Source organism: Dendrobates tinctorius, unplaced genomic scaffold (assembly GCF_039654945.1).
Source record: "Dendrobates tinctorius isolate UK_male_01 unplaced genomic scaffold, ASM3965494v1 ptg000016l, whole genome shotgun sequence".
NCBI classification, from domain to species: Eukaryota; Metazoa; Chordata; class Amphibia; order Anura; family Dendrobatidae; genus Dendrobates; species Dendrobates tinctorius.
Window position 1 is genome coordinate 65,337,178 of NW_027361684.1, and position 15,071 is coordinate 65,352,248.

General features: G+C 41.2%; 1 protein-coding gene across 3 annotated transcripts in view; it reads right to left on the reverse strand.

Annotated features, from left to right (window-relative positions):
* Window positions 1-15,071, reverse strand: part of ASMTL (acetylserotonin O-methyltransferase like) — a 96,610-nt gene that overhangs the window by 60,085 nt on the left and 21,454 nt on the right. For all 3 annotated transcript variants that reach the window (XM_073565923.1, XM_073565925.1, XM_073565924.1), the window contains exons 5-6: window positions 8,399-8,463; window positions 8,150-8,214 (exon numbers count right to left, since the gene is read on the reverse strand). In XM_073565923.1, coding sequence (XP_073422024.1) covers window positions 8,150-8,214; window positions 8,399-8,463 — 130 coding nt within the window. The remainder of the gene's footprint in view (window positions 1-8,149; window positions 8,215-8,398; window positions 8,464-15,071) is intronic.

The window sequence follows — 15,071 nt, forward strand, 5'->3', positions numbered from 1 at the left end:
TTTTAGGAGTCGGTGTGTTTTATACTAACTCCACCAAAATGGAAACAGACTTCACGACCCTGTTTACAACAGATCCAAATTATTTCTTTCTATAATAAAAAAAACCAAAAAAGCCTCTATGCAGTCAACCTCTTCTTAATCCCTTTGTTTCACCTTGAAAAATAATAACACTTATACTCACTGACTGCTACTCTCTCACCTCCTCCAAATGCATGTGATTTGTTGAAGGCGGGGAGAGTGAGTTAGTGCCATTTGGTGCAGTGACCATGTGATATAATGTCACATGATCCACGGGAGACGGTGGTTACACCGCTGGAGCAGACCAGTCACCAGAGGTGAGTAGAGGTGTTATTTTACAAAGTACCGTAGAAACATAGGGACTGAAAAGGGTTTGTCTACTATATAATATACATATATGCTACACCTGCATATAATACAAGAGATATGAGGTGAGAAAAACTATGTGCATGCTATTTGACTTCTATGGTTTTACAAAATCAGACCATAACACAATTACACCTGGTCCTTAAAAGCTGTAAAAATTAAGGAATTACAACCACAGATGAACACCACAAGACAAATTACACTATGTCATCATATAAGAAAAACTAGACCAAAATGTAGAAAAATGTGTGAAAAAAATTAAAGAGGTTGTCCACTACTCAAGCATTGATGACCTATTCTTAGGATAGGTCATCAATGTCTGGCCGGTCGGGGTCTGACACCCCCACCGATCAGCTGTTCTCTGTGTCAGCAGCCGTAAGTACTCGCTTGCGGAGCCGTCCGTCTTATGTTAGTCGCCGCAAGGTACTACACATCTGCCTACTCAAGAATATCCATGTATTTCAAACCATCCATCTTCCCCTTGACTTGGATCAATTTCCCTGCCCCTGCTGCAGAAAAACATCCTCACAGCATGATGCTGCCACCACCACGTTTCAATGTGGGGATGGTGATCTTGAGGTGATGAGCTGTGTTTGTTTGGCGACAGACATCGCATTTACCTTGGTGGCCAAAATGTTCAATCTTGGTCTCATCTGACCACAACACCTTCTTTAATACATTTCAGGAGTCTCCCACATGTCTTTTGTCAAAAATCACAATTTTTATGTTTAAGTAAAGGCTTTTTCTGGGCCACTCTTTGATAAATGTCACCTCTATGAAGTGTAATGCTTATTGTGGTCGTATGGACAGATAGTCCAGTATCCGCTTGGGAACTCTGCAGCTCCTTCAGGTTTACCTTTGGTCTCGGTGATGCCTCTCTGATTACTGCCCTCCTTGCCAAGGCTGAGAGCTTTGGTGGGCGTCCCTGTGTTGGCAGCGTTGTTGTGGTACATGGTCTTTCCATTTGATGATAATGGATTTGGTGGTGCTCAGGGAATCAAAGATTGAGATTTTTTTTTTTTTTGTTAAATAACCCAACCCTGACTTGTACTTCTCAACAACTTTGTCTCTGACTTGTTTGGAAATCTCCATGGCCTTCATGGTGTTGTGTGGTTAGTGGTGCCTCTTGCTTAATGGTGCTGCAGTCTCTGTGGCCTTTCAGAAAAGGTAAAGTGTATATACTGACACTAAGTGAAAGGAAGTTCACATGAATGCACTCTAATCATGTGACAGGAAGGAAATTGCTTGCACCAGAATTTTTTAGGGGCTTCATAGCAAAAAGTGGTGAATACATACGAACATTCTAATTTTTAGTTATTTAATCCCATACATTTAATGTTTGCCTATATTTTACTAAAAAACACAAGTTGCAATGTAAAGAAAAAAGAGGAAAATCCAAAGGGCGTGCATTCTTTTGCAAGCCACTGTACCGTTTGCTATTTTAGACCATTTTAAGAACAAAATGGTATGAAGGGACTTATGAAAATGTATATAATTTCAGCACAGAATGAACACGTCTTATTTGCTGTACACCCTTATCACAAGCTTTCCTATCATTGAGCAGACCGGTGGTGGAGGCTGTGGCACAATCATAAGTTTGCTCCAAACAGAATACAAAAATGAAAATGCCATCGTATTCTGGCTATAAAATATATGACTGCTTAAAAGCTTAAACATATTGATCATGTGGTTGCTAGACCACCCAAACGATCAAGAATTGTACACTCAAAACATGAAACAATAATAATTTTACTATATTATATTTCAATAAAAATTAAGTAAATGTTGGTGCCTCAAACTAGACAAAGAAAAATCAAATGGGTTCAGACAAATATGGGGAACACAAAAAATTATTATTCAGGAAAATGAATTTTGGTCATGCAAAAAGATATACACAGACATATCGCTTAATGTTTTTGGGCACGAGACGTATCTGCAGTTACAGGGAACTGCAATGGGTGCCTGTTGCGCAAATCTGTTTTTGGGAGCATGGGAAAGGGAGATTTTTATTTGCAATCCCATCCCCCAAAGTGACCTCATCCAAGAATGGATGAAGTATATTGATGATATCTGGTTTGTGTGGGAGGGAAGCATTCATGACTTAGAGAAATTTATGGGCACCCTTAATGAAAATCATCTCAATATTAAATTGACGTTTAAATTTGGTAAATCCATTGATTTCCTGGACCTTCAGATACGTGTCCTGCCTGACGGCGGAATCGGTACTAAGGTTTTCCTTAAGAGCACAGCAACAAATTCTGTTTTACACGCCCAATCTGCTCACTCCCAAACAACTATTAGGGGAATTCCTATCAGCTAATTCTTGCGTGTCAGGCGCATTTGTTCTGACATGGATGATTTTGAGGCCCAATCGCAAGATTTGACTGTGCGATTTACCGAACGGGGTTACAGTCAGAGGGCGATCCGCAGGGGTTAGGCCCGTGCTAAACAGATCTCTCGTAATGCACTTTTGTATGACAACAAAGTCAAGATTGATGGGGCGGAGGGAAACCATGTCCGCTTTATCACTGGTTACCATAACAAATGGCATCATTTTAAACAGATTGTCAACAAACATTGGCCCATTCTACAGGCAGATCCAATCTTGAAACAAATCTTACCCTCTACTCCTATGATTGTGCCTAAAAGACCTAGGAATCTTAGGGATATCCTAGTGCACAGCCATTATGAGCCCGTAAAAAGTTGTAGTGGAGTTGATAAGGAACTGGCCGGTTTTTTTCCTTGTGGTAGGTGCAAAGCCTGTGCAAATTGCATTAAGGCTAAAACGTTTGCAAATTTTGATGGCTCAAAAAAATATGATATTAAGAAATTCATCACATGCACGTCGAAAGGGGTTGTGTACCATGCGACGTGTCCATGTGGGAAAGTGTATATTGGCCTTACCACAAGGGAGTTGAAGATTCGGATCCGGAAACATCACTTGGATATTGTTAAGGCCAAAGACAATTACAAGGCACTATAGGAAATTTCACGGCTGTGACCCTTATATTCTTAAGATTAAGGGTATTGATTTGGTCAGTTTGGGACCTAGAGGGGGTGATCTGGGCAAAGCGCTTGCCCAAGTGGAGAGCCGCTGGATTTACTGGCTAGGCACATTGGCCCCTCAGGGCCTTAACGAAAACCTTGGTTTTAGTGCATTTTTATAATTTATATTTATTCTGTAGATCCACAATTTTTATTGTGTTTGTTGTTTGTGTGTCTTTTTTTTTTTTTTTTATTGTTTTTAATTATTTTGTTGTTCGTAGGCTGTTATATTGTTATCCTGGCTGATCTGTACCATTCATCATTGCCACTGTCTGGTTTCTCGGAGAATTGTTGAAGAATGGAAATATTTGGACAAGAGACATCTGTACATGTTCTACAATCAAGAATTCTATCTAATATGAACACTATATAAATATTTTTATCTTGATCACATAAATTGATCTAGTTGTTGGCCCTTTGGGGTTTTATTAGTGCCGGCAAAAAAAATCTTTACAAGTTCAATGAAACCACAAAATCTTAATATTCAAGTGGATTCAAGTGTTTTATTGTGGATATTTTATTACAATTAGTATTTTGTCATGTCACCCTTACATTTTATCACCATCTGCAGTCGTTTAGGCATGGATTCAGCAAGGTTGGCTAAGTATGTGGAGTCCATGTTTACCCACAGTGTCTTCAGCACCTCCTTTAGATTGTTGATGTTGCTGGGTCGTGTCTCTTGAACCTTGTTTTTCATTAAATTCCAGGCATTTTCTATGGGGTTAAGGTCAGGGGAATTACCTGGCCACTCTAAAATGTTAATGTTATGGTCACTGAGAAACTTTCTCACGGCCTTGGCTTTGTGGACAGGGGCTCCATCATGCATAAAGTAATCACAGTGATGTATGACCCAAAAAGTAAGCATGTGTTCTTCCAAAACAGTAATATAATTGCTTGCTTTCATAGTTACATTCTTGGGAAGGAAGTACAAACCTGCCCTGCCCATGCTTCCACTGAATGCACCCCACACCATCACACTGTCACTGTGTTTAACAGTCTTAACTGTTTATTTTGGGTCATACCGTGACACGGTACTCGGACAACGCACAACTTTTGAGCCTCCCCTGACCAGCCTGAAAGTGCTCTCATCACTAAACATCACTTTCTTCCACTCTTCAGATGTCCAATCTTGATATTTCTTACAAAGGCAAGCCTTTTCTTCTTCATTGCTGCTGTGAGCAGGGGCTTCTTTGCGGCACAGCAACTTGATAGATCCAGGTCCTTCTGCAGGCGGTGACGAATTGTCCTAGTTGCGATGTTCTGGAGGAGCATAGGGTACTTGTTATTTAGTTCAACAGCAGTTATAGAAGGATGTGACATCACTTCATGCTTCAGAAGCTTATCAGTCCTTGGTGAAGTCTTCTTAGGTGCGCCAGAGCCTGACTTCCTCTGCGGTACCATCTCAGGAGGCAATGATGCCGCCGACCGCTTCAGTTGATAAATTGCTGCTCTTGACACTCCCAGATCTCTAGCTACAGCAATCACCGAATCCCCCTTCTCGAGCAGAGCCAAGGCACGGGATTTCTCTTCCATTTTAAGCTTCTTTCGACCCATTGTGGGAGATAATAAAAAACTGAGGGAGATAATAAGACTGCCTAATAGCAAAACTGGCTGAGCTGCACATAACAACCAATCAGAGTGCAGCTTTCGCTTTACCAGAGAAGTGAAAACTGAGCGTTGATTGGTTGATATTTGCAACAAAGCCAGCTTTAATATTAGACAGTTTTTTATTATCTCCCCCATTGTGTACACTTTTAAAAAGTGAAATTATGATGTGGATTTTATATGTAAAGTTTTTTTTTGCTGCGCAAGTGTAAAGATTTCTTTTGCCGGCACTGTAATATGAACACTATATAAATATTTTTATCTTGATCACATAAATTGATCTAGTTGTTGGCCCTTTGGGGTTTTTTTATGTTTTCATTGTGAACAACATGAGTGAATAGTATGAGTGCCATTTGGCTTATCTTTTTGCATTATAGAATTTTTTGTAACACTTTGGGCCTTTTTATGGTATATATGATTACACTATTTAAATGTTACTTTGGTCTTGCCATGTTATAATTATTGTATTTATAATTATCTGCACAAGTATCAATTGTATTGCACCTTGACACTTTTTTAGCGTTTTTGCACTTTCGATTTCCTATAAATAATAAATGTAAATGTTATTTTGGTTTTCCCATGCTATAATTATTGTATTTATAATTATTTGCACAAGTATGAATTGTATTGTATGTTTACACTTTTTTTAGTGTATTTTTTGCACTTTCGATATTTTATGATTAAATAAACTTTCACTCATTATTATGTATTTTAGTATGAGTGCTGGATTATGCCCTGAGTGATGTTCCTGATTGGCTGGCCCCTTTCCTGCAGGGGTGGCCGCCTCATGTCCTCACGTTCAGTGCGGACGCCAATGCCGTAATTTTTGGTCTGCATTTTTATGCATACGCTCACTTTTTTATATTTTTTTCAATTGCACTTACTTGCACTTTTTTTTGCCCTTTGTGTCTGTTTACAAGTACATGTACTTTGTCTCCAAAAAAGGTTCTATTCGCAAATTAGGTGATTATCATACCCCCTTTTCTATAGAATGATTGGGCATGTGTATATATTTAATTGGATCGAGTTTCACTTTTTGACTCTGAGTGGCTATTCATTTGTGGCTTAAATATGAGCTGGATCTTATTTTTTTATATTGGATTCACAAGTTCCTCCCCGTGTGATCCTATATGTAAGATTAGCGTTATTTCTGCCAATTGATTCATTTGGGTTGTGCAGGTGCTATATATATTCTGTGAGGTTTTTTAATATATAGCTTGGGCTGGATTAAATCACGTGTGCAGCTGAAGCTTAAGTAGCTTGTTTGACTCAAATATTGCCTGGCTTATCTAAGCCTGCCCGCTGTGGTGATTCAAAGCCGCTTGCGCTGAGGTGATCCAATTCGGACTGCTCGTTGACTCAATATTCTTTGGCTTAATTAAGCCTGTTAGCCGTGGTAATTCAAAGCTGTGATGATTCGATTCTGACAGCTTGGTTACCTCTGCAGTATTCTGCTGGGCTTACGTCATGCACGCTTCCTCTGGTTGTGAGGGTGATGTAGAGCTGCATGCGTGGTCCTGGTTTTGTGCACATACCTCAGCCCTTTCCAATGAATCTCGATTGGTTCAGCCAGGATATATAACTCCTACTTTGCCCGTCCAGTGACGCGTTCCCAGAAAGAAGCACTTGCGGTGCGAAACGCGCGTCGGGGTCTGTGAGTTCAGCATGTCAATTGACATCTTACTCGTGGGAGACACTTTTCAGGTAATACGTATTATGTAAGGGTCTATGAGTTTAAAGCTGTGCAGCCTATATGGGTTACGTGGGTTAGTCCTCTGTCTGGATATATTAACACTATTAGGAGCGGGACTCCATTGAATTTATAGAGTCAATAGGGCAGCAGGATTCTACTGATTTGTGCACGAGTAGCTATCACTATTATGGATTTGCATGAACGCTGCACTTTACCATATGTATATATACACCTTGATTAGGATTATTTTCTAGCAATAGATTTTATAGGAATATTTTTGAATTTGCAAAAATCAACAAAAACGCAGTTTTCCATATATATGCACTTTATTTAGGCTCATTTTCCAGTGCTTTATTACATGAGTGTTATATTTTTTTAAATAAACGCAGTGAATGTACTATATTATATTACTTCTCATGTCAAGCTCTTCTTAAGAGATGTGTGTGTGTGTGTGTGTGTGTGTGTGTGTGTGTGTGTGTGTGTGTGTGTATCTTTTTGCATGACCAAAACTCATTTTCCTGAATAATAATTATTTGTGTTCCCCATATTTGTCTGAACCCATTTGTTTTTTCTTTGTCTGGTTTGAGGCACCAACATTTACTTAATTTTATTATATTATATTTCAATAAAAATTCTTATTGTTTCAGGTTTGTTTTGAGTGCACACTTCTTGATCGTTTGAGTGGTCTAGCAACCACATGATCAATATGTTTGAACATTTTGTGAAGTGTTGCCCTTCCTGTGTTTAAGGTTCTATGATTCTATAAATGCAATTCTAGGATGTATTAACAGAAGCATATAGTCTAGATCACGTGAAGTCATTATTTCCCTCTACTCCTCTTTGGTCAGACCTCATCTGGAATATTGTGTCCAGTTTTGGGCACCACATTTTAAAAAAGACATCAACAAACTGGAGCAAGTTCAGAAAAGAGCGACCAGAATGGTGACCGGTCTGCAAACCCTGTCTTATGAGGAAAGGTTGCAGGATTTGGCAATGTTTAGTTTGCAAAAGAGAAGGCTGAGAGGAGACTTAATAGCTGTCTACAAATATCTAAAGGGCTGTCACATTGTAGAAGGATCAACTTTATTCTCATTTGCACAAGGAAAGACTAGAAGCAATGGGATGAAACTGAATGGGAGGAGACACAGATTAGATATTAGAAAAAACTTTTTGACAGTTAGAGTGATCAATGAATGGAACAAGCTGCCACGAGAAGTGGTGAGTTCTCCTTCAATGGAAGTCTTCAGAGGCTGGACAGACATCTCTCTGGGATGATTTAGCGAATCCTGCTTTGAGCAGGGGTTTGGACCAGATGGCCCAGGAGGTCCCTTCCAACGCTACGATTCTATGAAATGGGCTTGGGTAGTATGTTTATCTGCTTAAAAGATTAACAGAAATCATGCACAAAACCCCCCAAAATACCTTCTTGACTTCGGCAATGCACAATTACAACTCCTGTGAAGACACTATGTTCTTTACCACTTAGCCTGTAAGGATTTGGAGAAAGAATTAGTGTAACCTTTGCTTCATCATTCACAGAACGTACAATAGATTTACAAAGTGCGGGTGAAGTGTTTGTATACTTGCCGCCGGCGGTAACGTGAGCAATTATCATGCATTTTATTACAAAATGTAAAGTTAAATCAGCTATTTACTAGAAAAGTCTCCAACCTTGATAGCATATTGTAAGCGTCTTGTTTGTCAAATGGCTTTTCAAGGATTGTGTCTTCCAGAGTCTGTATAAAAAAAAAAAAAAAAAAAAAAAAAAAAAAGAGCACAATGCCATTATAAGACGCCACGTACGCATGCAGAACACAGCGGCATTGAGATTTACAATAATGGGAATAGCTGTGATGTAATCCAATTATCACACAAATACAATGGGTGAGCCCACAGATGTGAGGATGAGGGCGCCTACAATACAAAAGACTGTCACACACTGAAATTATGGCTTTCATTCACTTGTAGTACGTCAACATTCCCAACATAGGCGCAGCATGAAAGACTGTTTAATCTTATATAAGACTAGAACTTTTGTGATCCATTTCCATACAGACGACCAGCAACTTAGCTGAGTAGTTCAGAAGGGAGAGCCCAAAACCCATGTCCCGAGCCAAGACCATATACTGCACTTGTCATCTCCGAGACCACGACGTAGCCAACGAGAAAAAAATACAGTGAAAAACAACCTTTAAACCATAACATTAAAAGAATGCAAAACCTATCTGAAATTAAAGCCAGACTCTACTAAGATTGTTGGCCTGGACTGGTGAAAAAAAACTAGGGACCTCCCAGTCATAGTATGGCTATTAATGCCCGAGACACTAAAGAAGCAGTCCCCAGTATAGCCATATAGGAGGTGGCCCGGGTATTGTTATCAATACCTGAGACACCAAGGAAAGTGGCCAGCGTATAGCCATTAATACCTGAGACACTAAAGAAGTTGGCTGGTGTATAGTTATTAATACCTGAGACACCAAGGAAGATGGCCCGCGTACAGCCGTATAGCTATTAATACCCAAGACACTAAAGAAGGAGGCCCAAGTATAGCTATTAATACCTGAGACACTAAAGAAGCAGTCCCCAGTATAGCCATATAACTATTAATACCTGAGACACTATAGGAGGTGGCCCGCGTATCGTTATCAATACCTTAGACACCAAGGAAGGTGGCCAGCATATAGCTATTAATACCTGAGAAACTAAAGAAGTTGTCCCACGTATAGCTATTAATACCTGAGAGACTAAAGAAGTTGGCCGGCGTACAGCCGTATAGCTATTAAAACCTGAGACATTAAGGAAGGAGGCCCATGTATAGCTACTAATACTTGAGACCCTAAAGAAGGTGACTCGCTTATAGCCATTAAAACCTGAGACACTAAAGAAGGTGACCCGCGTATAGCTACTAATACCTGAGACCTTAAAGAAGTAGGCCTGCGTATAGCCTTTAAAAACCTGAGACCCTAAAGAAGGAGGCCCACGTATAGCTATTAATACCTGAGACACTAAAGATGGAGGCCCGCATATAGCCATTAATACCTGAGACATTAAATGTGGCCTGTGTATAGCTATTAATACCTGAGACACTAAAGAAGGAAGACAGAGTATAGCCATTAATTCCCGAGACACTAAAGAAGTTGGCCCACGTATAGCCATTAATATCGGAGATACTAAAGAAGGTGGCCCACATATCGAGGCTCCTGGGCGTCTTACTGGCACCCCTGCACTTGACCGCCACTATGTCGCAAGGTAATTTGTTTACATTTTAACTTTGATCTTGTTACACTGTGACATCTCGCTATGATCCACTGATCTAGTATATATTTTCACTCAGTTTCATTAGGGAGCAACTTTGCCTGTATTGTAGACTATTTGTTGCTATGTGCATTAGATGAACTGCTCCCTGATATATACCTATTTGATTGAGTTTTCTGTATACATCAGTTCACTACTCCTGGCAGTTGATCTACTTTATTGTAGTTCACAGGATCTTGCTATCACATTGTTTATGGTCTAGCGTTCTTGTGCTTTGTGAGACACATCTTTCTCTATCCGGCACTATACTTACTATCTTACATTCATGCCGGTATCCTTTAGCTGTTTTTCTCTTTACCTCATATGAATACCTTTGTATTTTTCGTCTATTATATATGTGCAATAAAATTATTTATATTTTTTCAACATCCCTTCAATTTTATTTGTGACTAGCTGAAGAGCCCGGCGCTGCCTGGGCATAGTAACTAACTGTGGTTAGTTATAACAAATTATAATTATCCTCCATCCCATAGTCCAGTGCCTATATACCCATCATACACATCCTTCATACCATAGTCCTGTGCCTATATACCCATCATACATATCCTCCATCCCATAGTCCTGTGCCTATATACCCATCATACACATCCTCCATCCCATAGTCCCGTGCCCATATACCCATCATACATATCCTCCATCCCATAGTCCCGTGCCCATATACCCATCATACATATCCTCCATCCCATAGTCCCGTGCCCATATACCCATCATACATATCCTCCATCCCATAGTAGAGTGCCCATATACCCATAACACATCCTCCATCCCATAGTCCCGTGCTCATATACCCATCATACATATCCTCCATTCCAGAGTAGAGTGCCCATATACCCATCACACATCCTCCATCCCATAGTCCCGTGCTCATATACCCATCATACATATCCGCCATCCCATAGTCCCGTGCCCATATACCCATCATACATATCCGCCATCCCATAGTCCCGTGCCCATATACCCATCACACATCCTCATTCCCATAGTCAACCATTATGACATCATAATGAGCGGCGGGGCTTGCAACCTATGATGACATCAGCGTCGCCATGGCAACCATTATGACATCATAATGAGGGGCGGGGCTTTATACACACACTTTTTCCCCATTATGTAGATAGGAGCAAAATTGTTTGGTGAATTGGAACGCACGGGGTTAAAATTTCGCCTCACAACATAGCTTAGGACACTCTCGGGGCCAGACGTGTGACTGTGCCAAATTTTGTGGCTGTAGCTGCGACGGTGCGGATGCCAATCCCGGACATACACACACACATACATACAGTTAGGTCCATACATATTTGGCAGAAACAGCATTTTTCTAATTTTGGTTCTAGACATTACCACAATGAATTTTAAACAAAACAATTTAGATGCAGTTGAAGTTCAGACTTTCAGATTTCATTTGAGGGCATCCACATTAAAATTGGATGAAGGGTTTAGGAGTTTCAGCTCCTTAACATGTGCCACCCTGTTTTTAAAGGGACCAAAAGTAATTGGACAGATTAAATAATTGTAAATGAAATGTTCATTTCTAGTACTTGTGATAGGCGCAGGGCAGAACAGAGAGGTACCTGCTTGTTCATGGTTAGTCCTGTGGCACATATCAAATATAGTCCTGAATAACACTGACTATGAGGTATTATTGGCTATATTCTGTCTGGGAGGTCACAGATTACTCTCACCGATCTAGGTCAACAAGGTTATTACATACATGCTCTTATGGGGCATGCCCTCTTAACATTATGGTTATGTGTAATTTCTCTCACTTTGCTGAAGTCTTCTTCCACAATAATGAAAATTGTCAGCTATTTACCGGAGAAGATATGGTTGTTTATTGTATATTTAACCATGAGATCACCCATGCTCAAGAAGTTTATCACACTGTGGTGCACAGGTGGTTATGGGTCACACTGTAGCTGTTTTTAGGACGTAGTCTGACAAGCTCGGAATTTGTGGCTTCCTACATCATGCTATCACTGCTTCAAGAACTTTAGCCTAATTATTTTCCCAGAAAAAGCCGGATTACTTACCGGTAATGCTCTTTTAATGAGTCCACGACAGCACCCACTTGGAGAGAGGGATCCGCCCATAGGAACAGGAAACCTACAGAGATAAAAGAGGGCGGTCCGCCTCTCCTCCTCAGTTGGATTTCAGAGTACCCGGAGGACCGCCAATTATTAGGCCATTATATTATTCTATATGCTCATTCTATTTCTATAACTAAGATGGTGTATATATAATATATATATATATATTATGTTAACTTCTAGGGAGGGTTAGTGAACGGGTGCTGTCGTGGACTCATTAAAAGAGCATTACCGGTAAGTAATCCGGCTTTTTACTCTTCGCCACGACAACACCCACTTGGAGAGACTTTCAGAGACCTCCACCTGGGAGGGACCACGGTGCCGAGGACCGCTCTACCAAAGGTTAGGTCGGATGAGCATGATAACTCCAGTCTATAGTGGTTATAAAAGGTAGAGGGTGTTGACCAAGTAGCAGCCTTACATATAGACTCGATTGCGACATCTCCCCTCTCTGCCCAAGAAGAAGCCATTGCTCTGGTGGAGTGTGCCTTGATACCTTCCGGGGGATCTTCATTGCTCGCTGAGTATGCCAGGCTGATCGCATCTCTGATCCATCGTGACAGGGTACTCCTTGTGACCTCATAACCCTTCTTTTGGCCCTGGAAGGAAATAAATAGAGCCCTACTCTTCCTCCAGCTGCTAGATCTCTCGATGTTTTGTAATACTGCTCTTCTAACATCTAGCGTATGAAATTTCTCTTCCTCTGGAGTAGAAGGGTTACTAAAAAATGAGGGGAGGTGGATTTCTTGTGATCTATGGAACTTCCCTGCTACCTTTGGTAAGTATGAGGGGTCTGGTTTTAATATTAGCTGATCCTGGAATGTTAATAGGAAAGGGGGTTCTATCGATAGTGCTTGTATGTCGCTAACCCTTCTGGCTGAGGTTAGTGCAACTAGCAGTACTGTTTTGAGAGATAGGTGTTTAAGGGATATTGAGTCTAATGGTTCAAACGGAGCACGTGTAAGGGCCTCCAGCACCAAATTCAAGTCCCAAGGAGGGACCCTAGGTATGTGTACCGGTTCGCTCCGCTCACAGGCCAAGATAAATCTGGTAATCCATCTATTCCCTGCCACATTATAACTATAGAGGGCCCCTAGAGCCGACACCTGGACTTTTAGAGTGTTAACAGATAGTCCTAAATTTTTTCCCTTTTGTAGAAATTCTAGGATTGCTGTTATTGGAATTTCTCTAGAATCAGGGGCTGTGTGAAACTCTAGGAATTTTCTCCACACCCTGGTGTAAATTTTTGTTGTAGACAATTTCCGACTTTGTAGGAGAGTGTTGACTAGCCCTTCCGAAAAACCTCTTGCCCTCAACATTTCCCTTTCAAGTTCCAAGCCGTCAAGTGGAGATCGTCCACTTGAGGATGGAAGAATGGCCCCTGCGAGAGTAGCCTGGGGGCTGAAGGAAGCACCCAAGGGTCGGTCACTGACATTGCCCGCAGGCATGAAAACCACGGTCTCCTGGGCCAGAATGGTGCTATTAAGATTATTCGTGCCTTCTCTGCTCTGATCTTCCTGATCACCTGCGGCAGTAGTATGATTGGGGGGAAGGCATATGCCAGTTTGAACCGCCATGGGGCCTGGAGGGCATCCAGGATTTCTGGACTGTCTGTCACATTCAGAGAGGCGAATCTTCGCACTTGTTTGTTTTTCCTGGTGGCGAAGAGATCTACCTGGGGAAGGCCCCATAGTGACACGACGTTTGTGAATATTTGCCGGCTCAAGGAACCACTCTCCTTGCCGCAGTGTGTGGTGGCTTAGAAAATCCGCTTCCGCATTGTCTTCTCCTCTTATGTGGAGGGCTGAGAGAGATGAAAAATGTTTTTCGGCTAAAGACAAGATCTTCCTTGCGGAAGACATTAATGCGACTGATCGAGTCCCGCCTTGCCTGTTCAGATATGCGACCACTGTGGTGTTGTCTGACAGGATTCTTACGTTCTCTCCTTGTGACTGTGGGAGAAAATGATATAATGCATGACCCACTGCTTTTAACTCTTTCAAGTTTGATGAATCGTGCTCTTCCCTTATATCCCATAAGCCTTGGGTGAAGGTGCTTCCCATGTGGGCTCCCCATCCTGTGGGGCTGGCGTCAGTAGTAATTATACGGGAGGGTGTTACTACCCATGGTACGCCTCCCGATAAGTTATTCTCGTCTAGCCACCATGTTAGGGAGGTTAGGACTATCTGAGATAGTGATTTTTTTACTTAAATTCCCCTGGTCCTGAATCTCCTCCAAGAGGATTTGATGCTGTAAATCTCTTGTATGGAATTGGGCCCACCGAACCGCCGGGATGCAGGAAGTAAGGGACCCCAGGAGGGACATTGCATCCCTTAACGACATGTGTGGTTCGTCTATCGCTAATCTGACCTTCGTTTTAATTGTTGTAATCTTTACCTGTGGTAGCAGACATTTTTGGCTTATGGAGTCTAGCTGAAGACCCAGGAAGGACTGAACTGATTGTGGTTCGATTCTGGATTTCTTGAAATTTATTACCCAACCAAGAGCCTGTAGGGATAAGATTGCATCAGCCACTCGTTCATTACATTGTTTAGTTGAGTTACCTATTATCAAAAAATCATCCAAATAGGGTACTATCAGCGTGTCCTTCTGGCGTAAGAAAGCCATCACTTCCAGCATCACCTTTGTAAAGACTCTTGGAGCGATGGAAAGGCCGAATGGCATGGCTGTGAACTGAAGGTGTTTTATGGTGCCCTCGAGGAAGACCGCCACTCTGAGGTATTTCTGAAATCTGTAATGGATGGGAAGATGATAATAGGCATCTTTCAGATCCAGGCCTGCCATCATACAATTGGGAAAAAGGAGCTTAATTGTGGATCTAATAGACTCCATCTTAAATTTATGATTTATTACAAAAGTATTCAGTTTCTTCAGGTTAATTATCGTCCTGAAGGAGCCATCGGGTTTAGGTATCAGAAAGA